At 48.7% G+C, this 25496-nt stretch overlaps 2 protein-coding genes across 6 annotated transcripts; one reads left to right on the forward strand and one right to left on the reverse strand.

Annotated features, from left to right (window-relative positions):
* Positions 1–1091: 1091 nt before the first annotated feature.
* AKIP1 (A-kinase interacting protein 1) lies at positions 1092–24297 on the reverse strand. 5 transcript variants are annotated; one of them, XR_004436193.1, is made up of 8 exons: positions 24175–24297; positions 23727–23954; positions 22877–22957; positions 20464–20568; positions 18029–18109; positions 15870–16053; positions 3361–3584; positions 1092–2074 (listed from the first exon to the last, which is right to left on the reverse strand). XR_004436193.1 is itself a non-coding variant. In XM_033207642.1 (6 exons), exons 2-6 carry the CDS (start codon positions 23946–23948, stop codon positions 15910–15912), a joined length of 633 nt encoding a protein of 210 aa, XP_033063533.1. In that variant the 5' UTR covers positions 23949–23954; positions 24175–24297; the 3' UTR covers positions 15628–15909. The 5 variants fall into 5 exon arrangements, 4 of the variants coding, with proteins under 4 accessions (XP_033063533.1, XP_033063536.1, XP_033063537.1 ...); XM_033207642.1 differs by lacking the exons at positions 1092–2074; positions 3361–3584 and having other exon boundaries at positions 15628–16053; XM_033207645.1 differs by lacking the exons at positions 1092–2074; positions 3361–3584 and having other exon boundaries at positions 15628–16053; positions 24184–24279.
* On the forward strand, positions 3060–14915 carry CUNH11orf16 (chromosome unknown C11orf16 homolog). Its single transcript, XM_033207647.1, is given in 6 exon segments — positions 3060–3356; positions 5973–6129; positions 8297–8531; positions 9331–9375; positions 9378–9977; positions 14187–14915. Coding segments are annotated over 6 exon segments (1404 nt in total). The 5' UTR covers positions 3060–3189; the 3' UTR covers positions 14387–14915.
* Positions 24298–25496: the final 1199 nt, after the last annotated feature.

Genomic DNA, 25496 nt, shown 5'->3' on the forward strand with positions numbered 1-25496 from the left:
TTTTCAAAGTTCCCTACTGCAAAACAAAGCAGCAAACATAAGAAGTCGTGTTTTCTCACTTCTGCTTGCCAGCAACATTTCACAATGCCCCTGACTCTTACCACCGGCAGCTCTTTCGCTCTTTGAAAAGAAGCTTTGAAGACATGACAGGACAGAGTACACGCCCCTCTCCCTCCTCCACCCTGTCTCATGCTTGAGTCGCTACATTCCTTAAAAGATAAACGACCCGAGTTTTGGCCTTTTCCTACGTGTAAGATAACATCTGATGGGGTTAGCGATGATGCCTTCGTAATCTATAACCAGAATTACTCTCACACCCAAACCCTGATGTGAGTCTGCTTTCATGTGACTTCTAAGCAAGTTCAGGGTGATTTTGCACATGCTGAACCCATTTCCCCCAAACAGAAAATCACTCTTGCGAATGTATCCTTCTATCTTCTCTCTTGCTTCCTACCTAAACTGGAATAGTCTCCTTTTCCCCTCCTCCACTGAAATCCCTCTGTCTCATTCAAGAATCCTTCTTTCACTGCCAGAGACTTCATGGGTATTTTGTTGTTGTTGTTGTTGAGACGGAGTCTCGCTCTGTCGCCCAGGCTGGAGTGCAGTGGCCGGATCTCAGCTCACTGCAAGCTCCGCCTCCCGGGTTTACGCCATTCTCCTGCCTCAGCCTCCCGAGTAGCTGGGACTACAGGCGCCCGCCACCTCGCCCGGCTAGTTTTTTGTATTTTTAGTAGAGACGGGGTTTCACCGTGTTAGCCAGGATGGTCTCGATCTCCTGACCTCGTGATCCGCCCGTCTCGGCCTCCCAAAGTGCTGGGATTACAGGCTTGAGCCACCGCGCCCGGCCTCATGGGTATTTTTTAACTTATTTTTTATTTGTTGAGACGCAGTCTCTCTCTGTCACCCAGGCTGGAGGGCAATAGCGCAATCTTTGCTCACTGCAACCTCTGACTCCCTGGTTCAAGCAATTCTCCTGCCTCAGCCTCCCAAGTAGGTGGGATTACAGGCATGAGCCACCACGCCCAGCTAATTTTTTGTATTTGTAGTAGAGATGGGGTTTCACCGTGTTAGCCAGGATTGTCTCGATCTCCTGGCCTTGTGATCCACCTGCCTTGGCCTCCCAAACTGCTGGGATTACAGGTGTGAGCCACCGCACCCGGCCATGGGTCTTTCTCAGACTTTAACTTTGTGTGCCAAATAATTTGGCCTCGGTATACGGTCCTGGGCAGCAGTCATTCTCCTGACTATGAAGTGATGCTCTGGGAGGGCAGTCATTAGCTAAGAGGCTTTTGGTTGCAAGTAAGAAACAGCCCAATTCAAAGTGGCATAATCAATTAGGGGAATTATTGGCTCACACAGCTGAGGCCTAGAGTAGCAGCACTGCCTGCAGGTAGGACTCAATACTGTCACCAATAACCTATTTTCAGCTGGATGTGGGGGTGCATGTCTGTAGTCTGAGCTCCTCACAAGACTGAGGAAAAAGGATCCGTTGAGTCCAGGAGTTTGAGGCCAGCCTGGGCAACCCTGTTTCAAAACCAACCAACCAACCAACCAACCAACCCACCCTCTATTTCCTGAGGTCTATCCTCTCTTTCTCTGGGAATAGCTTCAGTCTCCCCAGAAGGCTGTCAGAAGCTCTCAGAACTATCAGCTTTCTTGTTCAGGCGTAGGAAGAAAGAGAAAGCCTATATCCCAGGATTCCCAACCAAAGTCTCCAGATTCCTGCTGATTGGAGAGGTTCAGGAACACGCCCTTGCCTAACCAACCCCTGGGGCCAGACGGGGATGGAAGGGGTGACTGACCCACTCTACTCCTGGAGGTGGTACCCTGGCCTCCCTATTCCCATGGATCTGCCAACTGTAACAGAACCTGGTAGAAGCGGGGTATGGATGTGGGGGACACCTCCAAACTTGCCTGCATACCAGGAACATAATCAGTGCGCAGTGACTGTCAGAGGTCTCCAAATACGAGCCCCTCCCATGAGCGGAATCTGGACTTCTCTTCCTTTGTTGCCAGTGTCCACATCTCTCACTCTAAATGGTCACAACACCTCTGCTCCTCAACGGAGTCCTACCTGTTACAGACAAACAGGCCCACCCCTTTGGTTATTTTGGTTTAGACTAGGGACAAATTCTACCCTAGAGTCCCCAAGCCGCCAGTGGCTCCCCCACCCCTGCCTCTAGTGTGTACAGGGAGGAGGCCCTCAGTTTTGGTGGAGGTGGCTCCTCCCTCACAGGAGTCCCCTGGGATCCTTGAGGGCTTCCCACCACCACTGACTCTTCTAGCAGTGGGGCAGCCTGAGTTTTGGAGAACTGAGGCTACGCTGGCCTTTCTCTCTCCCTCCTCCTCCTCTTCTCTCCAGAGGGAAACCTGGAGAACACCCCTCCCCCATCACTTCCTGCCCCATCCCTGCCTCCAAAGGCCTCCTGTCGGCCTCTCTGCATGCTCAGTGCACTCACTGGCCACAGACGACAGCATCCCCAGGCTGCACCCACAGCAATCGGCATGGCAACCAGGAGTCGGTTGTGCTGAGGCCCTGAGCCCCAGCTGTCAGAAGGGGCCTGAGGCTGAGGTGGAGGCTGGGAGTTTGGGGCTGTGGGTAAGTCCTTTTGGGGTCAGACCTGTGGGCTTAGGCAGGGGCAGACCCTCACAGGGCTCTGGTGGGCTGCGGCTGTGCGGCTTGATCTTGGGCCCTGGTGGCAGCTGTCTCCTCTGGATGGGGCTAGAAAGGGGATAGACGGCCCTGAGAGCTCAGCTCACCTGGGGCCAGAACTAGCCTTGTAGGTGGCCAGGGAGGAGGAAGGAGGAAAAATACTAATGTAAATTGAGCTGCTGAATACGCCAGGTGCCTTCCGTGAATTCTATCCTGAGTGTAACTGGAGGGCAGAGGTTAAGTGAGCACACAGCCAGCAGGTTGTGAGGGAGGATTTAAAGCTGGGCTGCTCTAAACTCACAGCTCTTGCTCTTCCAATCCCTTCCGTTTCCTGAGGGGAGGTTCCCAAAGCAGGTGACTCAAGGAGGAAACTGTGAGAGTTTGTGGGAGCAGGTGGGGCCGTGCATGGACTCAACTGTCCCCAGAGTCAGCTAACTGCAGAGCTGAGCCCTGCCTCACCCAGGCGGCCACCACTGGCTTTAAGCTGCAGCTCAGGTAATGGTGGTGCCTATTCTCAGGTGGATCCTCTGAAGGCCATGGAATCCTCCACGGGGCCCAGGATGCCTTTGCTCAAAGACTGCAGCGTGGCCACAAGCCTGAAGGCCCCTGGCTGGGACGGTGCTGCTCCACTGTGGGACCTTTCCTTCACCTACCCCTTTGCCCTCCAAGCACCCTGGCTCACCGGGCACAAGCCCCTCGCAAGGTACCTGTCTCTGCCCCTCTGGAGGAAGTGGGTGCCCCTTTCTTTTTTCCTTTGTTCTTGGCTGTTGGTGGTAGACCTTGGTGGAGAGACTTGCTTCCTGAGAAGGCGGAAAGGGGTCTTCATTGTTTGGCTTATGATTGGTGTATCTGTGTGCGGTCTGTCATTCCAGCCTACACTGTGCTCCCAGAGCCCTCCAGGGTTGATCCGGCTTTAGCAGAGTTGCAGATGCTGCAGTTGGCATGAGTGAGAGAAGGCAGTTAGGGATAGCCAGTTACCAAATGTATAGCTCATTTTACCATCAACAATGAGACTTGGCTGGGTGTGGTGGCTCACGCCTGTAATCCTAGCACTTTGGAAGGCCGAGGCAAGTGGATCACTTGAGGTCAGGAGTTCGAGACCAGTCTGACCAACATGGCAAAACCCTGTCTACTAAAAATACAAAAAAAAAAAAAAATTGGCTGGGCATGGTGGCTCACGCCTGTAATCCGAGCACTTTGGGAGGCCAAGGCGAGTGGATCACCCAAGGTCAGGAGTTTGAGATCAGCCTGGCCGAGATGGTGAAACCCTGTCTCAGCTAAAGATATAAAAATTAGCCAGGCATGGTGGCAGGTGCCTGTAATCCCAGCTACTCAGGAGGCTGAGGCAGAGAATTGCTTGAACCCAGAAGGTGGAAAGGTTGCAGTCAGCTGGGATCATGCCATTGTACTCCAGCCTGGGCAACAGAGTGAGACTCTGTCTCAAAGAAAAAAAAAAAAATTAGCTGGGCGTGGTGGCGCATGCCTGTATTCCCAGCTACTTGGGAGGCTGAGGCAGGAGAATTGCTTGAACTCGGGAGGCAGAGGTTGTAGTGAGCCGAGACAGCGCCATTGCACTCGAGTCTAGGGAACAGAGTGAGACTCCGTCTCAAACACAAAACAAAACCAAAAAAAAAAAAAAAAAAGACTTGCTAAGGGGGGGGTCTCCAGGTCCCTCTTCAGGTTCTCTCAGTACTCTCAGTACTCCCTCAGTACTCCTCCTTTGTCCAGGATTTTCCTAAATAGGATCCTTAGTCCGCTTTCTAAAGCGTGGATACAAGAGGCCAAAGGCACCACAGCCCATATGCACACATGGAGCGTTGTCAGCTCCAGGGACTCGCATTCCTGCTGCCTGATCCATTCTGCCCACGTTAGGGACATGCCAGCTTGAATGATCCTTAATGGCTCCCTTTCGTGATTCACCCGGTGGACCATCCTGTTCAAAGCTAGAGTTAAGCATTGGACTTTAGATGCCAACAAGCACAGGAGGGAGGCTGAGGGGGGCTGAGGGTAGCTCAGCATGGGCCTGCAGGAGCTCCTCAGCACGAACAGCCTGGGTGCTGTGACGGCATGTTGATGACAGCAGGAGGCAGACAGGCCCCCTTTGCATTCAGCCTTGCCCACAAAGTAAAATGGCTTCTTCAAAAACCCAAACCCTGACTCAACAACTCCCCTAGACCAACTGGCCCTGACCACAACATTATCCGGAACTAGCATCTCCTTTTTCTGTCCCACAACCCCTTAGCTCCTCTGGGTTGTCCCTGCCCAAACACTTCCTCATCCCTCTGACCCCACAGCATCAAGTGGCATTACAATTTCACACCCTTGGTATTACTACCCAAGCTTCCACGTCTCATCCTGGAATCCCACACGCCACCTTAAGATTTACCTTCCTGGCACTTTTTTTTTGTTTTTTTTGTTTTTTGAGACGGAGTCTCGCTATGTTGCTCTGTCACTAGGCTGGAGTACAGTGGCGCAATCTTGGCTCACCACATCCTCCGCCTCCCGGGTTCAAGTGATTCTCCCGCCTCAGCCTCCTGAGTAGCTGAGATTACAGGCGCCTGCCACCACGCCCAGCTAATTTTTGTATTTTTAGTAGAGATGGGGTTTCACCATATTGTCCAGATGGTCTTGATCTCTTGACCCCATGATCCACCCACCTCGGCCTCCCAAAGTGCTGGGATTACAGGTGTGAGCCACTGTGTCTGGCCCCTGGTGCTCTTTTTTTTTTTTCGATAGGGGGTCTCACCTTGTCACCCAGGCTGGAGTGCAGTAGTGTCATTTCAGCCCACTGCAATCTCTACCTCCCAGGTGCAAGCAATCCTCCTACCTCAGCCTCCTGAGTAGCTGGGACCACAGGCTCATACTACCACACCCAGCTAATTTTTTTGTATTTTTGGTAGAGATGGGGTTTCACCATGTTGCCCAGGCTGGTCTTGAATTCCTGAGCTCAAGTGATCCATCCGCGTCAGCCTCTCAAAGTGCTGGGATTACAGGCGAGAGCCACACTTTTCCAGTCTGTTGTCTAGTGTAGGAACAAGCATTAATTAACTTGAATGTATCAAGGCAAATTACCTTTTGGTTGCCTTGAACCAACTCCCAATCCACCAAGGATGGTTCCCTTCACTGTCCTCTCCTACTGCCCCTCCCGGAGGTTTATCTTATCCTTCTGGAAGTCATAGATTGCCACTTTCCATGTGGATTTCTGTTCCACATGCCTTGTGTGCCTGTGGTGCACCTCAGATGTACTTGAGAAACATGTTTCTTGATGTGTTTAGGGCTTGTTACTCTCTATCCACTAATTCCATTTGCTTTTTTCCAGGCACACCTTTTCTTGCCCGTGTCTCCACATTGCCGACCCAGCATGGCAAGGGCCTAGCTGGCTGGGAAGAGCTGGAGATGCTGCCAACACATGGGTCCTGGCAAGACGGGAAGCAGATGGCTTTTACTACTGGGCTCAAATAAAGCCTGCTCCTGAGGCAAGTCCCTGACCCCCAGTATCTTCCTGGCATGCTCCTCTGGGTGGCCCTGTCATACCTGACATGCCTTAGCTGTGTGCGTCTAGCAGGCTGGTTTTTTGGATAAGCACAGCTCTCATGGCCATGTAGAAGTGAACATGTAATACCACTGAGTGCGTTAGTTTGCTAGGGCTACCTAACAAAGTGCCACAAACAGAGTGGCTTAAACCACAGAAATGTGTCATTTCCCATTTCTGGAGGCTGGAAGTCCAGGGCTTGGCAAGGTTGGTTCCTTCTGAGAGCTGTGAGGAAGAATCATTCCCATGCCCAGCTTCTGGCTTCTCATGGCTTGCTGGCAGGCTTTGGTGTTCCTCAGCTTATAGAGGCATCACCTTGATCTCTGCCTTTACCTTTACGAGGCGTTCTCCCTGAGTGTGTGTCTGCCCACATTTCCCCCTTTATAAGGACATCAATTACACTGGATTAGGGACCTGCCATATTCAGTCCTCATCTTAATTACATTTGCAATGACCCTATTCCCAAATAAGGTCACATTCTGGGGTCTAGGACTTCAACATATGAATTTGGCAGGGGGCAAGGCATGGTGGCTCACGCCTGTAATCCCAGCACTTTGAGAGGTGGTGGTGGGACGACTGCTTGAGGCCAGGAGTTCAAGACCAGCCTGGGCAATATAGCGAGACCCTGTCTCTACAAAAAATTTAAAAATTAATCAGGCATGGTGGCACATGGCTGTAGTCCCAGCCACTTGGGAGGCTGAGACAGGAGGATCACTTGAGCTCCAAACTGATGGCACCACTGCAATCCAGCCTGTGGGAGGAGTGTGGAGGTGGGGCACGGGACACAATTCAATGCATAACAGAGAAGAAAATGTACTTTAAAAGTACTTTCTTGAGGAAAATTCCGTGTGTTGAATGAACACCAGCCTAAGGGAAAGAGGAATGAGATGTGTTTGCTCACATGCATGGGTGTGTGCTGGTACACAGAGAAGCATACTCCCGCCAGGCTGGGGGCCAGGCTTGGCCTGTACTTCAGTAGCTACTCACTTCTTTTTTTTTTTTTTCTTTTTTTCAGAGTCAGACTTACTTTGTGAAAGTAGATTCATGAAGGGAAGACTAGTGTAAATTCTTTAAAAATAGGAATTTCAGAATTTCCAATCAAAAGTCAGTTTTTGGCCTGGTGTGGTGGTTCATGCCTGTAATCCCAGCACTTTGGGAAGCCAAGAAGGGTGGATTACCTGAGGTCAGAAGTTTGAGACCAGCCTAGCCGATGTGGTGAAACTTGTCTCTACTAAATATACAAAAATTAGCCGAGCAAGGTGGTGGGCTCCTGTAGTCCCAGCTGCTCGGGAACCTGAGGCAAGAGAATCGCTTGAACCCAGGAGGCGGAGGTTGCAGTAAGCCAAGATCATGCCATTGCACTCTAGCCTGGCTGATGAGCGAAACTCCATCTGGGGTGGGGGGGGAAGGTCAATTTTCAAGTAATATGTGAATTAAAATGAAATTCTAGCAAAACTTTGCTCGAATATAGTTTCTGTCCAGTGATTTGGTAAAAATAATTTATAACCAGTTTATTTCTCTTCTAAATTACAGAGTACTTGGAACAGCCTGTACTTTTAAGTAGCTGCATCGCTGTTCTCTCGCTTTTGCTATTCACTTGCTTAGCTAACCCTTTCCTCATCGACTGTAAGGGCGGTGCTGAGGGCAGCTCTGTGGCCACAATCTCTCCTCGCCTACATGAGCCTCACAGGTGAACAACCATCCATCCCTGGTTGGTCTTGGACACAGGAGCCACGCTTCTTGGGGGTGCTGGAAGGAGGGGATTGCATTGAGAAAAGGTCCAGGGAGGACCCAGGTTACTCCTGGCAATTGCAGGTCAAAAATTTGGTAGGAGGAAAGAAAACCAGGCAAAGGAAGGGAATGGAAAGGGAGAGGCAGGAAGTGTTGCCCGAGGAAGAAAGAGATTCAGGAAAGCCCAACCGTGCCACACAGCCTGCCTATCTCAGCTATGACTGGCTTGAAAGAGCATCTGCCTCATCCCTTCTTTAGGTGCCTGTCACTGTTTGGAAGGCAGTCCCTGGGCCTGGTTTGGGGGCATCGTAGGGAACCTGGGTGCTCCCTCTTGTACTTTGTAATGCCAGTTCTTATTCTGAGTGTTTTCTTTCCCACAGCTGGAGAGACAGGGGGTCCTGCTTGTGGAATTTGAGGCTCCTCTTGTCGCAGGCCCAAAGCTGCCAGCCCAGCAGCAGAGAGTGGTCTTAGAAGAGGATGTCATTCCTCTCTCACCATCTGTAGGATACTTACTGAGACCAGGGGACAAGGTGCTGGCACTCTGGGAGCCAGGACAACAGCAGTATGGCCCTGGCACTGTTCTTTTGGGCTTGGAGATGAGAGATTCCCGGAGAGGTAAGAGAAGCTGCTCTGACTCATCAGTCCCCAGAGGGAGCCAGGCTATAATCAGGCCAGAGGAGAGAGCCAAGGGTATGTCTACAGCTTAGGAGTTTCTAAGGCATTAAGAAGAGAATTTTTACCCCCTTGCCTGCTGCTTAATCTTGAGGCAGCAACAGATGCCTCAAGATGCACACTGTATCTTTCAGATTATAAAAAAAAAAAAATTGTAATCAGGGTAAGTGGCCTAAAACTCTATCTCTATGTTGGTCAGCTAAACCATGGTTTAGCTACTCACGACTCAGCTCTCACCAGGTCCTCCAGGGACCGGACAGTCGTCTTCTGCACGGTCAGTCAGCACCACTGTAATTCAGAGAATGACAGAATGAGGCTTCTACTGAGAATGCATTTTGGTTTTGACAAGAAAAGTGAGCCCCTGCAGGCCACTGTAGTCCAGGAGGCAGGGAGGCTCAGGCAAGTCCTCGGGAAGTGGAGGTAACCATGATGCAGGTGAAGGATGTTCCTGGCAGGCTCTCCACGGAGAGGTGCATTTGAGGAGCCAGGCAGCCAGAGTACAGGGGCTGGGCTGAAGCTCTGCCTTTGCCTGTGTGGATAGGAGAGGCTTTATCCCACGATTAGGAAGTGGAAGCTACTTGGGAGGCTGAGGCAGGAGAAGGGCTTGAGCTTGGGAGGTTGAGGCTGCAGTGAGCTATCACTGTGCCACTGCACTCCAGCCTGAGCCAGACCGTCTCAAAAAAAAAAAAAAAAAAAGGTAATTGATAATTATAACAAAATTTTGCCATTTTTTGTTATGTAGCATCAAAGGAAGAAGAAATCACTGTTCATTTCTGCAATGGCAAAGCACTAAAGTGCCCCTAGGTGGGGTCCAGTCGGTGTCCCTGGCCATCTGGAAGAAGGCTGTGGAGAGGCTCCACAAGTCTTTCACCAGGGAGCACCCCAGGCCCCTTCACTGGGCTCCATGCTGCTCTCTGCTGGGGCCAATCACTGGGCGCATCACTAACGAGCTTCCTCCGGGCATTCCATTCCTGTGCCCTCTCTGCCAGCCTCATGCCTGCTGCCAGCTGCTGTGCCAGGGCTGCCTCTGTGGCTGCCCCCCATGTGGCACCACTTGGTGGCCTCTAACCAAGACCTCAGAAGTCACAGCCAGAGAACTTCCAGAGTTGGAGCCCCCAGCACAGCTTTTGCCCCTGGAAGGTCCTAAAGAGGAAAAAGTAGCAACATACGCTCCCCTGGCTGTTTCTTCTTCCTCCTCCTCCTCCTCCCGTGAATAAGACAATGTGGAGAATGATCTGGAGATGGGTCCTCCCCAGAGACTGATGGTAAACAGTGCAGTCAACACAGATCCCATCCTTCTTGAGACTCCTTTGAGGCAGAGTGGCCTCTGCCAGCCTGAGTGGAGGTATTGGAGGAGAAACGGGCCTGAGCCACGCCCTGGGAAGCCAGGTATGCCAGGGGAGTAGACTTGCCTTCTAAGGCAGGGGCTGGAGCCCGGCTCCCTCCCCTCCCACATGTCCCTTAGGAATCTGATGCACGTGTCCACTCTGTTGGGACTACAGTAATCCCTGGGAGTCTGGTCATGCTGAAGAGACGGCTATGGGAAAAGGGAAATAGCACGTTTCCATTTCAGCTATGAGGCCCACAGGAGCAGAAGGATGAAATGATCTTTGTGCTAAGGTTGCATCCCTATTTAATACCTGCCTTTTTCTTTCTTCACTAGTCTCTACTGACAGGGCACTGCCATTGTCTGTTTTTAGCCCCCTCCTTTTTTCTTGGAGGCCTTGGTTTTTCTCTAGATGAACAGTACAAATGCCTCCAAGTGTTGATGAGAGTTGATGCACTGAAGCATAGAAACTGGTCTTAAGCATTGGTCATGAGGCCCCACTCTCCTGCTGGGCCCCTCAGTAAGTGAGCGGGGAGGACCTGGGCACTGTAATGTGCTTCTTATCCCTCATGGCCAACAGGAAAGCCGTGTCCTGTTGCTGCTGGCAGTCTGCAGCCAGCCCCACACTGCATCACCTCCAGCTGAGAACTGTGTGGCGGGCCCTGCTAGGTTCGGGGAGCCCGTTCTATCTAAATTCCCAATGGAGCCCGGAAAGAGCAGAAGCCTGTCAGAGCTGTGTGAAGGAGGTGGCCCTTGACAAGATTCTGGGGGTCACTGAACATATCTGGGGCAGGGAGGCTGTGAGGTGAAGGAACACCATTGCTAAGGGCTTAGATCTCTAGGCACTGCCCACACTGGGACCCACTAGGGTTCCCTGGTTGAAACCATAGCCCTATTTCTAGCACAGTCACTGAGCCAGAAGGACTGCTTAGCCCATGAGAGTTTGTTGTTGTTGTTGTTGTTGTTTTTGAGACAGTCTCACTCTGTTGCCCAGGCAGGAGTGCAGTGGCATGATTTTGGCTCACTGCAACCTCTGCCTCCCAGGTCTGAGTGATTCTCATGCCTCAGCCTCCCCAGTAGCTGGGATTATAGGTGCATGCCTCCATGCCTGGCTAACTTTTGTATTTTTAGTGGAGATGGGGTTTCGCCATGTTGGCCAGGCAGGTCTCGAACCCCTGGCCCAAGTGATCTGCCCGCCTCGGCCTCCCAAAGTGCTGGGATTACAGGCATGAACCATCAAGCTGGCACCAATGAAGATTTCAATCTTGCCCCAGGGGTAACGACTTTATTAGTGTTCGGTTCCAGAAAGTTGAGAAACTGTTTGTAAATGAGAAGCTTTCCTGGTGACTCCTCTGAACCCCTGGGCTTTGGGAGGGGAGGGGTATGTCTGCTGCACTTGGATTTTATATGAGGATTTTTCCCCTATATCTCAGAGACCCAGCTGTGCTCTTCCTCCACTCTCCAGGAAGAAACTTTATATTGAAAATATAAAATGGGGAGGTGGGTCCCAGGCTTCTGTGAAATGGGTTATTCCAATCTTGCAATGGCAAGCCTTGGCAGCAGCCACTCAGAAATGGTGATTTCGCCGGGTGCAGTGGCTCACCCAGCACTCTGGGAGGCCAAAGCTGGGGCGGATCACTTGCAGTCAGGGGTTTGAGACTAGCCTGACCAACAAAGTGAAACCCTGTCTCTATTAAAAATACAAAAATTAGCCAGGCGTTGTGATGCACGTCTGTAATCCCAGCTAGTTGGGAGGCTGAGGTACCAGAATCAGTTGAACCCTGGAGGCAGAGGTTCCAGTGAGCCACTACATTCTAGCCTGGGTGACACAGTGAGACTCTGTCTCCAAAAAAAAAAGAAAGAAAGAAATGCCAGTTTCTTTCTCCATTTGAAAGAAATGCAGCTATGGAGAATTTATTTTTTTTTTTTTTTTGAGACGGAGTCTTGCTCTGTCACCCAGGCTGGAGTGCAGTGGCCAGATCTCAGCTCACTGCATGCTCTGCCTCCCGGGTTTACGCCCTTCTCCTGCCTCAGCCTCCCAAGTAGCTGGGACTACAGGCGCCCGCCACCTCGCCCGGCTAGTTTTTTGTATTTTTTAGTAGAGACGGGGTTTCACCATGTTAGCCAGGATAGTCTCAATCTCCTGACCTCGTGATCCGCCCGTCTCGGCCTCCCAAAGTGCTGGGATTACAGGCTTGAGCCACCGCGCCCGGCCAGCTATGGAGAATTTAGCATGAAAACACTAGTTTGGCAGCATTTTCTTTATATTATCACTTGTAGAGAGGGCATAAAGAAAATGGTACCAAACTCTAGCGTTTTCATGCTAAATTTTCCATAGCTCCCAATGCCTCTTGCTCCAGCAGAGCCTGGAGAAAGAAAAGCTGTACCTACCCAACAGAAAAGGGTCTGTGGGGAGCAACTGAGACAATACCAAGCCCAGCACAGGGGAGAGGGACAACCAGAGGGGCCGTGGGCGCCAGACATGCCCTAGGTACCACATCTGTGTTCGTATTGCTGTGGCTTGCTCCATAGCAATCTCTAGAAGGGTTCCAAACCTGATTAAGTCCAAACAAATTTCCCCTGGCCCTAAGTTTACACAGCTCTTACTGCTACTGCCCAAAGCCACTTACACCTACAGTCTCTCTCCATCACCACATTTAAACAGATCCACTCCAAAGTTATTTTCTCCCCTGAAATAAATTCTAATAATCAACTATAAAGAAGAGAACTATAGTATCTTCAGGTAGTTGGCTCAGCTTTCCCATTAAATACTGGATCTTGTGTTATGCTCAAGGGAGAGTTCCTGGGGCTGACCCGTGAGCACTGTCAGCATGTTCCCAAATATATGGAGAGCATGCCCGAGAGGGGGTGTGGAGACATGGCCATCCCCAGCCCTCACCACACATGTGGTCACAGCTCACTAGTTAAGAGAAGAACAGAAAATCACATGTAGGTCAGGGCTGAAACAAGGCAAACACCAGCGCTTTGCTTTTCTCCCCTCCAGGTTTTGCATCTTTTAAAGGAAATATGCTGTTTTGCTTCTCCTAAACATGCTTGATGTTTAATCAGTTCCTGCTCTCAGGACTTGATATCCGTTCTGTCGAGTGCTGATGCTCAACACTCAATTTTGAGCTTTGCCTCTCACAAAAGCTCTTGCATAGGTTTCTCTTTCCTCCACACTTTCCCTTACTTTCAGTTACAGGCAGTGAGAGGTTACAGCTAGATCCTAACAGTCCTAGGGAGGCCAGATTGTCAGTTGCTGGCAGGGAGGTGCTTTCTGCCTCCTTTGCTTATAACTGAAACAGGATTTAATCTGTAGTTGTAAAAGAAACATAAAAAACATTCCTTCCCTTTTAGATTGGTCTATTCCTCAGGAAGTCACATCTCCCATTATTTTTGTTTTGCCCCAATATATATATTTTTTTAATTTTTAGAGACAAAGTCTCACTATGTCACCCAGGCTGGAGTGCAGTGGCACAATCATAGCTCAAACTCCTGGGCTCAAGCAATCCTCCCGCCTCAGCCTCCCAAATAGTTGAGACTACAGGTGTGCACCAATGCACCCAGTTCAATTTCTTAAAACTTGTTTTTCCATCAGCTTGTAGTTTCTTCTTTGTGGTCCATGTTATCAGTGATCAGTGAAGGTGTCGAAGCTCCTTTAACTGGTGGCAGTCAGTTACCTTTACTTGCCCTAATGGCAGTTTAGAAAACACATCCAATAACTTCTTCACTACTCCAAATCTTGGGTATCAGGTAATGTTTCCCAAAAGCATAAGGGCCAGAAATGATAAAAATTTTTTTCTCTAAAAATAGAAAACATTACATGGACACATTGCATGATGGTAAAATAGGTCAAGTGTAGTGGCTTACACCTGTAATCGCAACACTTTGGGAGGCTGAGGCTGGAGGATCGCTTGAGCCCAGGAGTTCAAGACCAGCTGGGCAACATAGTGAGACCCTGTTCCTACAAAAAACTAAAAAATTAGCTGAGCATGGTGGTGTGCGCTTGTGGTCCCAGCTACTGGGGGCTGTAGTGAAGAGCGGGTGGCAGGTGGGAAGATGGCTTGAGCCCGGGTGGTCGAGGCTGCTGTGAGCTATGATCATGCCACTGCATTCCAGCCTGGGCGATATAGCAAGACCCTGTCTCAAATACATAATAAATGAAAACAATGCTGTGGGCTTACAGATACTTCAGTGATCCTTGTTTTAGTTGTACTTATCCCATCAAAATGGTGGCATATTCAACCTAAGTAATTGACTTTTGGGTTTAGGAACAAGATATTCCAACATTTGGAAAGAAGAAAAGGATCACAAACAGCAGAGAGCACAAACTGTAGTAGTGGGGACTACCACAGAGCTGGTCTTGAAGGCAACCAACACGAAGCCACTGCAGACCCCACCAGGGGAAGCTGAACACAGAAAGCAGAGTCAGAGCCTTGCAATAGGTCCGTGGAACAAGAATTCCCCTTAGACTAAGAGCCCTGAGGATCTAGGTAAAGCAGAATGGCTGGAAAGGGGCTTCCTAAGGACTTCTCACATGGGTCTTAGACCTTTTGGGTCACATCCCCTTTGAGAACAGTAAAACCTATGACCCCTTGTCCCAGAAAAATGCACATACCCTCAGTTTTGCATGTAATTTCAGAAGGCTTATGGAACCTATGAATTTAATCACAGGCTTCTTGGGGGTGCAAGGATCCCCATTTAAATGGCCCTCTGTTCTATGGTATTGGGTAGGGGTCTGCTTTATTAGGCCCTCTGAATATGGAGTCTATTCCTCACTAAGAATGGTAATATAGCCCTACTTAAAACTTCATTTCCATCATATAAAATACTAGCACCTTTCCCAAGGAAAGGTGGAAAGGTTTGTGTTCAAAATGAGAGAACCAGGCAATGAAACTGGGAGATGTCACAGTACTGCTGTGGCAGCTTCAAGACATTTGGGACACAGCAATGATTTTTTTTTTTTTTTGAGACAGGATCTCACTCTGTCACTCAGGCTGGAACACAGTGGCGTAATCATGGCTCACTACAGCCTTGAACTCCTGGGCTGAAGTGAGCCTCCCATCTGAGTCTCCTGAGTAGCTAGGACCTGAGTAGCTAGGTACATGCCACCACACCTGACTAAACTTTTTACTTTTTGTAGAGATAGGGTCTCACTGTGTTGCCCAGGCTGGTCTTGATTACTGGGCTCAAGTGATTCTCCTGCCTTAACTTCCCAAAACGTTGGGATTACAGGTATGAACCACCACACTCAGCACATCAATGACTTTTTAAAATCAGTGACTTTTGATTCTTAAAATTACAGTCAGCATAACAATCTATGGATTTTTTCCCCTTTTATAGGTAAAGAATAAACATGTATAACTTGAGGAGAGTTATACAGAGTGGCTGACAAGGCCTTCAACGGAAGGAGGCAGAGGACAGGCCACAGGTAACAGTCAAATAACCAGCAGTATCTCCACCCCAAGAAGACCTCCCTGCAGACAAGCAGCAGGAAGGCACCTGTTGTGAGGGACATAGGAGTGTGGGGGTCCTTCCCTGGGGGTCCCTGCCAGGGCCCTGGTGAGACTGCTTTAAGATGCCTCTTCCATGGAAGAGAGGGTCAGCCTGCTTTGGGCAAACGTGTCCACAGCCACTCTGCCACCTTTCCATAAAGCCTACAGTTGTACACGAGTGACATTTTGTTTTACCTTTTAATAAAAATGAATTATCTTCATTTCCAGTCTCTTTATTATCATAATTAACCTCTACTTGGAAAGCAAGCAGTAAAACCTGTTCAGACAGCGAATCATATTACTTTCAGGCAAACAAGCATGGAGGACTTCTACACCCTCAAGTTACAAAAGGCACTGAAAGAGACAGACTCCAGTTCCTGGGAAGGCTGACCCAGTCAGCATTAAAAACAGGATTAATGTATAGCTATCAAGAGAATCATATAGTGGCTTTATTCTTACTACTTAAAAAAAGGTGATGTGAAGGCAGTGATGGACAACATCACACAGGGAAGACCAGGTCCACACTTTGTCCAGAATCAACGGCTACCACATGAGTCTTCTTGGTTAAGTCATTTGAGCCCACAGTGACAGAATAGGTCCCTGGATATACTTCTATGTAGAGGTCCTTAGAGATGTTCTCAGCCTAGAAGGAAAAGAGGATATTAGCAGTTTAGAGATTTTATACCCCACTGCCACCATGGCCCCCCAGCAGGCTACCTGTGCATGCAGAGGTGTGATGGAATGAAGTGCTAATGTGGGAGACAGGTCCTGCTTTCAAGGCTCAGCCTGCTCACATACAACACTGTCATTTTGGTAGGTCTCAGCCTTTCCTTATTTCTAGAACTGTGATAATACCTCAAAATAAGCATGCTGAAAATGCTCTGTAAATGCTAAAGTGTTACAGGAACATGAAGGATTATAAAAAGAACACTCTACTTGGAGTTAGGCAGAGGGAAAGGCTAGAGGCCACTGTTTTGGGGATCAGAAGTAGCCAGTGGCACTTAGCACAGATGAGCAGTAATGGCAAGGTAATCGGGAGTGATGAGAGCCATTCTTTTAAACTGTGTTTTGCTAAGTTCACTATTAGGAAGATAATAGGCATTTCTTTTGTCCTAAAGCTCAGAACAATTTGAGTGGATTCCATTTTGTCACTGAAGCAGCAATTCAGCAGGCTGACAAAACTCTCCCTTGGAGGACTGGTTCTCCCAGAGTACAAAACATTGGAAGCCAGAGTTAATGGAAAGATTTTTATTTAGAGCCAAACTGAGTATAATCAGTCTTCCAAGCGTAGACTTCACTCATGGCTGGGAGGCAGGTTACATCAGGTGTGCAGACAGAGGATGGGTCTCGGTTCAAACAACAAAAGGACAAAGTCACAAACCAGAAAAGAGCCTGTAATTAAGGGCCAGATTGACAGCTGGGATGCCATTACATGTTTGCTTAATGCTGAGAAGGGGCTACAGGCAAAAGCTGTTGATTCCACTACCACACACAGGAAAAGCCAAACTACTGGCCAGCAAATTGCACTCAGAGGAATAAATGATCATGTTTACATTTTTATGAAATTTCCTCTATTCCTCCTACCTTGCAGATGGATTTGAAGCCAATTTTTTCCAAAGCTGTTTAATGTTGTATTCTTGCATGCCTGTCCAGTTACTGTAAAATTGGAAGCCTATAATCCTTTAACTGATGTAAATGTGTATAACAATGTCATTAACTATTTATTGGTTGTCAATCATGTAAATAGAAGTCACTTTTAGAAAATATGGTTGTATCAGAGTTGCAGAAAGCCAAGGATGCTTCATTTGCACACAAGGAGACATAGAGGTAAGGTTGGCATGTGGCTGTAGAACTCCAACACTGTGGAACATCAGTATTACCAAATGTCAGCAAGTGTTGAGAGGCGTCTAAGCCTTAACAACTTATATTTGTACTAGAAACAGAATATTCTGAATTGTTAATAACTCTAGTACACTCCAAATCCTGACTAGTAGCAAACTGTATACAAACAAAAAGTAAGAAATGTATTGCGGCACCATGCTGAATGAAGTTCCTTTCCTCAGAATTCTAGCCCTTCCAAGTTCCAAAAAGGATCCCCTGGCTTCATGAACTAATGAGTACTTTATCCTAAAAATCAAAAACTCATCATATGTTTTTACAGAGAAACATTTGTGGAAAATGAGAACAAATGCCTTCAAATGTTGTGTAACCTGATCTCACCAAATGTGTATGTTTCAGAATTTCAGCAATGGTTTTCACTTTGTTAGCAGGAGGATCGTGCCCCTCCTGCTGCTTGAACAGATGGTGGAATTCCAGCAGGACCCAGTGCCAGCCCAGCTGAGCTGTAGGAACTGAGATGTGAATACTTCACATTCTTTCCAACCACAACTATGAGTTCAGGCACAAAGAGTATCCCTGAAGCTTCGAGTGAAGGAAGAATACTAAGAAAACGCAATTTTACACTGAACCAAAATTTTGTGCACCCTTCTTAAGTGTAAGAACATCTCAACTTAAAAATACTATAGACCCAATTCAAATAGCCCTCTAAGAACCATGTCAACTGGTTCATGGAGTTGTAACAGTGGTGAAACCCAGTGCGTAAGCAGTTCCGTACTCACAGGCTGGGATGCCTCTGGAGCATACTCTGATATTTGATAGATGCCTCCAGGACCAAGGGATGTCTTTTTTCCATCTTTTCTCTGAAGAGACAAGTAGAACACTGATTTGTGCCCAAACTTTCACTTTTGGATTGTAAAGAGAAGTTTTCTTCTACCTTATGAGGAGTTAGTAATTGTTCTGTCAGCTTTTTCTAAGTTGTCATCTAAGTCATCAAGGCATTTTTAAGTGAATTCTGTAAGGTATTTTTAGTCAGATGTTTATTATAATTTTCATTCTTACATGGGCTTTGGAATCAGACACACCTGAGTTTAAGTCCTATCTCTGCTATTTACTAAGAGATTAACTTCTTTTGAGCCTTGGTTTTCCAGTCTGTAACATGGGACTCTTGGATTGCAGGGAAAATTTAAAATGCAAAAGTGACACTTAGGCTCTCAATACATTCTCTTCTGTGCTTCTTCTAGGAGTAGGGGTGGTCCTAGAAGGCAACAGGCTGACTGATAAAGCCAATTTCCCATAGAGGGAACTTACATTTTAAAAGGAGAGTTGGGAATGACTCTTCCCCACATGTATCTAAGTGCACCCTTTAGGGTCAGGTGCACTTAGGTGAGAGTTCAGGCTAGGCCAGAAAAGGGGGCTCAGGACTCAAGCTCTGGCACCACTACTCACCTCCCAGGCCAGGGGAGGCGTGTGGGAGGTGCTTCAAGTGTATACTCAGCCCTTGCTCATGTCCCTGTGTCCACTCTCCCATCCTTGTCCTAAACTTCCTCCCTCTAACACCCCAAAATGGCTGACAGACCAAAGAAGTCAAGAATCCAACTTAGACTCCGGAATCGACTCTGGACTTCAGTTTGCTATCTTTGAGTACAAGCAGGTAGTTTAAAACAAAAGAAAAAATCTAGTCTCCTCAGAAACCACCACCACCACCTCCTCCTTTGAATCAGTTCAATAAACAGAATCTTTGGCTTCCCCAGAATGACATGTGGTAAAAGGTAAGTTTGTAGTGGGGGGCCCGTAATTGTTACTACCTTTACAAAAAAGTATTTTGTTAAACGAGACCCCGTCAGCACACTTCCCTTGTACTTTCTTTTTAAAAATTATGAAAGACATGGGCCAGGCACGGTGGCTGATGCCTGTAATCCCAGCACTTTGGGAGGCTGAGGCAGGCAGATCACCTGAGATCAAGAGTTCGAGACCAGCCTGGCCAACACAGTGAAACTCTGTGTCTATTAAAAATACAAAAATGGGCCAGACGTGGTGGCTCATGCCTGTAATCCCAGCACCTTTGGGAGGCCGAGGTGGGCAGATCACAAGGTCAGGAGATCAAGACTATCCTGGCTAACACGGTGGAAGCCTGTCTCCACTAAAAATACAAAAAATTAGCCGGGCGTGGTGGCGGGCACCTGTAGTCCCAGCTACTCGGGAGGCTGAGGCAGGAGAATGGCATGAACCCGGGAGGCGGAGCTTGCAGTGAACCAAGATTGCGCCACTGCACTCCAGCCTGGGCAACAGAGTGAGACTCTGTCTCAACAACAAAAAAAGAAAAATACAAAAATTAGCTGGGCGTGGTGGCAGGTGCCCATAGTCCCAGCTACTTGGGAGGCTGAGGCAGGAGAATTGTCTGAACCTGGGAGGCAGAGGTTGCAGTGAGCCACGATTGTACCACTGCACTCCACGTTGGGTGACAGTGAGACTCCTTCTCAAAAAATAAAATAAAATAAAATAAAAAATTACCAAAGACATGACAGTTATCACCTTATAGTAAAAAATGTAATTATTAAAAATCTTTTCCCCCAGCCTGGGCAACATGGCAAAACCCTGTCTCTATTAAAAACATTAAAAATTAGCTGGGTGTGGTGGCATGCACCTGTAGTCCCAGCTACTTGGGAGGCTGAGGTGGGAGGATCACCTGAGCCCAGGAAGTCAAGGCTGTAGTAAGCCATGATTGCTCCACTGCACTCTAGCCTGGGTGACAGAGTAAGACCCTGTCTCAAAAAAAAAACAAAAAAAAAAAAAACAATCCTATCCCTAGATGTAGAAGAGGATATTTGGAGCCCTTTTTTAAAAAAAATACAGAAAGGGTCTATGTTGCCCAGAATAGAGTGCAGGGGATAGTCACAGGGGCGATCATTGCATGCAACATATTCCAGGCTTGGAAGCTCTTTTCTTTAAACCTGGCCGAGAATCCCATGGCCCAGGACTGCAGGTTCACCTAAAGATCCTACAGTAGTATCAATCTTATATTTTTGACAACCTCCTATTTCATGTTCATTGCTGTAAGTTCTCTAAGGTTATGAATTTATACATTTCTGTTAAGCTCTGTAATGCCAAGTCACACTGGCATCCAGTAACACAAAGTCTAGCAGGGGCTCTTGAATATAGGGTGTCATATCTTGGTAGACTGAAGGCATGGTGCCGGACAGTTGAGTACACTTACCTGACCATTCCCTATGTCCGAGCACATGTGCAGCTTCGACTTGCCTCTGTGATAACGATAGACATGGGTTGCCCCTCCTTCCTCTGGCACAGATGAATAATATTTCTAGAGAAGTAATGTCAAAGATGTTAGCTAACCAAATTGTCTTGTCAAATTTTCAAAAAACCCTGGTATTTGGGCAAAGTACTGTTAAGGAGGGAGGCAAGAGAGCAAAGGTGAATTACCTGCCCTCTTGACAGGCCTCTGAAGTCATGCAACAAACCTTAGCCCACCCAAAGTGGTTGCAGAGAAATAAATGCATTTGGCATCCTCGTGCTGCCACCTGCTGCCTCTGTAGGGCAAGAACGCTGGCTAAGGTGGGCAGGACCATGCTCTGCCAGGTTAAACAAATTTCACATCTTTGCCCCCATGTCCAATGCACACATCCTTTCATTTCCTCCCCTAAAAAATGTGGATGAACAGTTCCATGTTTATTGTCTTAAGTCTCAGACAAGGACACAGGAAGAGACAGGTACATTTTCTTGAAATTTAGAAACACAGCAGGAAATGAAACATAAACCCAAGAGCTCTGCAGCCCCTTTCTCTGTGCTTCCCATGCGCAGAGGAGTGGAGGGAGAAGTCTCCAATCTATGAAGAATCTTCCAAAAGATCGGAAAACAGTTACATTTCTCTTGTCTGCTTCCTTCCTCCCCCTCAAAGTTAGCCTTAGACTTGCCCTTGATAATGACGAATGATGAGGACATCACAGCCCTGCTTGTTTTGAACACAGGGTAGGGACACTGTCTAAAACACATGTGACCAGAAGAATGAGAAGCTGGGGAAAGCACTTGAGGACACAGACCAAAAGATGTGTTTTAGTAGCTACTTCAAACTGTGGAGGCAAACCCAGTACACAATTCTTAATTCTATCTCTAGAAAGCCAAGGGGTTCTGAGGCTCCATTTCATAACAGAGACTTGAACTGAAGCATGAACAGAAAACCAAAATGAAGAACAGCAATTTGCTAAACCTTAAACCAAAGACAAATATTATTGCTTTTACTGAACCATGAACCAAGTGTTTAATCACTTTACAGTAGAGATGAAGCTATTGATTTTTCTAAAACCACTGAACAATACAAGTAAGATAAAAATATTCCCTGAACTATTCCTCACTGGTTGGAGTCCTATTCTTGGAGTCAGGGATTCTTACAAAAGATGTAGAAAGATTAGTTTTTTGAGATCTTAACATATGAAACTGAAAAGCACGGCAGAAACAAGGTATTCTCTTCCATCTCCCTTGTGGATCAGCCTCCTTATAACCATGTAGGACTCACGAAGTGTTAAGGCTGCATGAGGCCAGAGTCTGCTGTAATTCCTAGAAGACAGCACCTTCCATGCAGGTAATTTCCTTGAATGTTTTCTGGCCTGCCTTCAACCTTCCCCGAGTATCGAAAGATGATTTGGCTGGTTATGGCGGCTCATGCCTGTAATCCCAACACTTTGGGAGGCCAAGGTGTGCAGATCACTTGAGGACAGGGGTTCGAGAGCAGCCTGGCCAACATGGTGAAGCCCTGTCTCTACTAAAAATACAAAAATTAGCCAGGCATGGTGGCACACGCCTGTAGTCCCAGCTACTGGGGAAGCTGAGGCAAGAAAATTGCTTGAACCAGGAGGCCAGGAGGCAGGGGTTGCAGTAAGCCAAGACTGAGCCACTGCACTCCAGCCTGGGTGACGGAGTGAGACTGTCTCAATTAAAAAAAAAAAAAAAAAAAAAGGCCAGGCGCGGTGGCTCACAACTGTAATCCCAGCACCTTGGGAGGCCGAGGCAGGCAGATCAAGAGGTCAAGAGATCGAGACCATCCTGGCTAACACAGTGAAACCTCGTCTCTACTAAAAATTACAAAAAAAAAAAATTTGCTGGGCATAGTGGCAGGCGCCTGTAGTCCCAGCTACTAGAAGGGTAAGGCAGGAGAATGGCATGAACCCCGGAGGTGGAGCTTGAAGTGAGCCGAGACTGCGCCACTGCACTCCAGCCTGGGTGACAGAGCAAGACTCTGTCTCAAAAAAATAAAATAAAATAAAATAAAATAAAAATAAATAAATAAACCCTAATATTTAACTTACTTGCTATGGAATTCAGCAAATAAGCTATTTTTCCCCCCACTAGACTGAAAGATCACTGAGGGCAGAAGACCTTTTTTGACTTTTCATAGCTATATTGTCAACTACAGAGTTAGGCATTCAATAAACATTTGTTGAGTGAATTCTAACTTGGATTTACCCCCTGGTTTAAGTCCTTGACTGTTTACAATCTGACCATGGAGGCTGGGCAGGAGAAACAGGTAGTCTCCAGATTCTCCCTAAATTCCAGGAAGATCCCCATTGTGGCCATCAGCAGGTGATGGGACATAGCTTTGGTTCACACCAACTTACCCCACACTGACTTGAAGTATAGTCCATGAATTCAGCCATTGTTCTGAAGGAAGCACTAAGGGTTGGGGGTCTCTCTTCTCTCTATGTGAATAAATGGCACGTCACAGGTTAGATCTAGGATTCTCTACTGAAGAATAAAGCCATTTCGGAAATAGCCTCCTTTTTACTTTTCGAAAGGCTCTGCAAGTTTATGTCAGAAAGAACGATGTTACTGAGAAAGAATTCCAACTCTAAAAGATAGACATGCAATTTATCCAGGACCTAAGAGATAGGTTTGCAGGCTTTCCAGGCTTTCCTCTATTATCAGATGACAGCTGTAAGAATTTTTTTTTTTTTTTTTTTTTTGAGACGGAGGTTTTGCTCTTGTTGCCCAGGCTGGAGTGCAATGGCTAAACCTCTGCCTTCCGGATTCAAGCGATTCTCCTGCCTCAGCCTGCCTAGTACCTGGGATTACAGGAATGCGCCATCATGCCCGGCTAATTTTGTATTTTTAGTAGAGACGGGGTTTCTCCACGTTGGTCAGGCGGTCTCGAACCCCCGACCTCAGGTGATCCGCCGCCTCGGCCTCCCAAAGTTCTGGGATTACAGGCGTGAGCCACCGCGCCCGGCCCCTTTTTTTTTTTTTAAGTAACCAACCAGGGCTGAACACTACCGTTATTCTACAGCTACCCAACAAGAACCTGTCAAATGTAAAGAGTTTTGAAACGACTTTTCCATTCATTGTCCTGATCCTTTCCAGCTTCCGCTAAGGGGAGGTTTCCTCAGCTGCTTCTGCGCTGCGCGCCCCTGGCTCCCAGCGGGCTACCGCGGTGCGAAGGACTGGGGCGGTCCCCGGCACGGCGACCCTCACCTCTCCCGGGAAAACGCGCTGCGGGCCGGCTGCCGGCTGTCTATCTAGGTGGGGCGCCTCCCGGGCAAGGACCCCCATGCAGCCTTTGGGACGCTCCAGGGTATGCCAGTCCACCGCCCTCCTCTTGGCCCGCTCCAGCACTTCTAGAGCCAGCCTTGCTGAGCGCTGCAGGGAACGTCGGTCCACCCCATTCAGCGCTGCGGCCGCCAAACAGTTGTCCATGGCTCCCTGAGTGGGCACATAACGTACAAACGCCGGCGGGTCAGCTGGGCCGCCGCAACCCTGCTCCAAATCCGGGTGGGAGCCCCAGCCTCGACCTCCCTGGAGACCACCGCTCCTAGTCCGCCCCCAACGCAAACTCCAGCTGGAGCCTAGCCACAACTAGGCCTAGCGCGCCTATCCCTTCCATTTCCCTCTGCCCCTTCCGCTAGTTAGGGAAGCCCCTCACCCGGCTCACTCGTCAAGGCGCATGCGCGCAGCGCTATCCTAGGAAGCGGGACCAGGCCTGTTGTTCCCGGCGGCGCCGGCGCAGTGGCGGAAGGCGGGAGAGGCGGGGCGGCGGAGAGGCGGGGCGGCGGAGAGGCGGGGCGGCGGAGAGGCGGGGCGGCGGGGCTGCCAAACACGCCTTCTGTGCCGCGGCCGTGGCGTCTGCGCGCGGGTTGCCTTGTTAACTGTTGAGCGCTGGAGGCGGGGCGCCGGTAGCTGGGAGCCGGGGGCCGGGGGCTGGGGACCCAGTTGAGCCAGCCTCCCAGGACATCTGTCCGCGCTGTCGGAGGAACCCCTGGGTGTGAGGCTGGCCCTTAGAGGGCTACTGCGCTGCTTAACTTGATGGACCTGGAGTATAAAGGCAGTCGGTCTCCTGTTGGGCTAAAAAATTATGGGGTACCAGCTAGGTAGGCAACATCGCGAGAACCCGTGTCCACATACACACACACACACACACACACACACACACACACACACACTCTAACCAGGAGTGGTTATGGGGTACCAGCTAGGTAGGCAACATAGCGAGAACCTGTGTCCACACACACACACAGTAGGGGGAGTGGTGGCGCGCATCTGTAGTCCCAGCTACTCGGGAGGGTCGAGGTGGGAGGATCGCTTGAACCCGGGAATTGGAGGTTGCAGTGAGACGAGATCGCGCCACTGCACTCCAGCCTGGGCGACAGAGCGAGACTCCGACTCAAAAACATCATGGGGAATAAGGCAAGTGCCTCCAGCGCCTCTTTCTGCTTGGTCTACATTTTGGGGTGTCGCTACTTTTGTTTGAGGAGGTGATTAGGTCACACTGTGTGGCTGCCAAGGTGGCCTTTGGAGAAGGGAACAGCTCGAGATGGAGGCGAGACGGAGGCGGGGTTGTCTGCAGATGTTCCTGGCCCCCGGGGCAGAGGGCGCCTGAGGAGTTGTAGGGTCTCTTATAATCCCTTACTGCAGCTTTCTCGCCCCTCCAGGGTTAAGTACGGATTCACACATTTTTGGAGACCTGTTCTCCTGGGGTCTGACTCCATCTTTCAGGAAGGCTGCATCATGTTTAAGTAAAGAACTGTGAATGCTTACTTAAACCATGTTTAAGTGAGGACCTGTCACTCCACTCCGCTGGTTATTTGATAGGAGATACAACACAGGCTGTCACTGCTAATTAGTGACTCAGCCGCACCACCCAGCGCACAGCAAAGCGCTGATGCTTAGGAAGGTCCCCTTTGAAGGACACACTCAGTAGGGGTCACTTTAAGGGACACAAAGAAATCCTCCTTTAAGTCTCCTCTG

Source organism: Trachypithecus francoisi, unplaced genomic scaffold (genome assembly GCF_009764315.1).
Source record: "Trachypithecus francoisi isolate TF-2019V2 unplaced genomic scaffold, Tfra_2.0 Lachesis_group8, whole genome shotgun sequence".
In the NCBI taxonomy this organism is placed as follows: domain Eukaryota; kingdom Metazoa; phylum Chordata; class Mammalia; order Primates; family Cercopithecidae; genus Trachypithecus; species Trachypithecus francoisi.

Coding starts and splice junctions, on each gene's coding strand:
- AKIP1 (XM_033207642.1), bottom strand. CDS start 23,948: ATGGACAACTGTTTGGCGGCCGCAGCGCTGAATGGGGTGGACCGACGT. Junction 22,958..23,726: donor AGCGCGTTTTCCCGGGAGAG/GTGAGGGTCGCC, acceptor TTATTCACATAG/AGAGAAGAGAGACCCCCAAC. Junction 18,110..20,463: donor CGGACATAGGGAATGGTCAG/GTAAGTGTACTC, acceptor TTGTCTCTTCAG/AGAAAAGATGGAAAAAAGAC.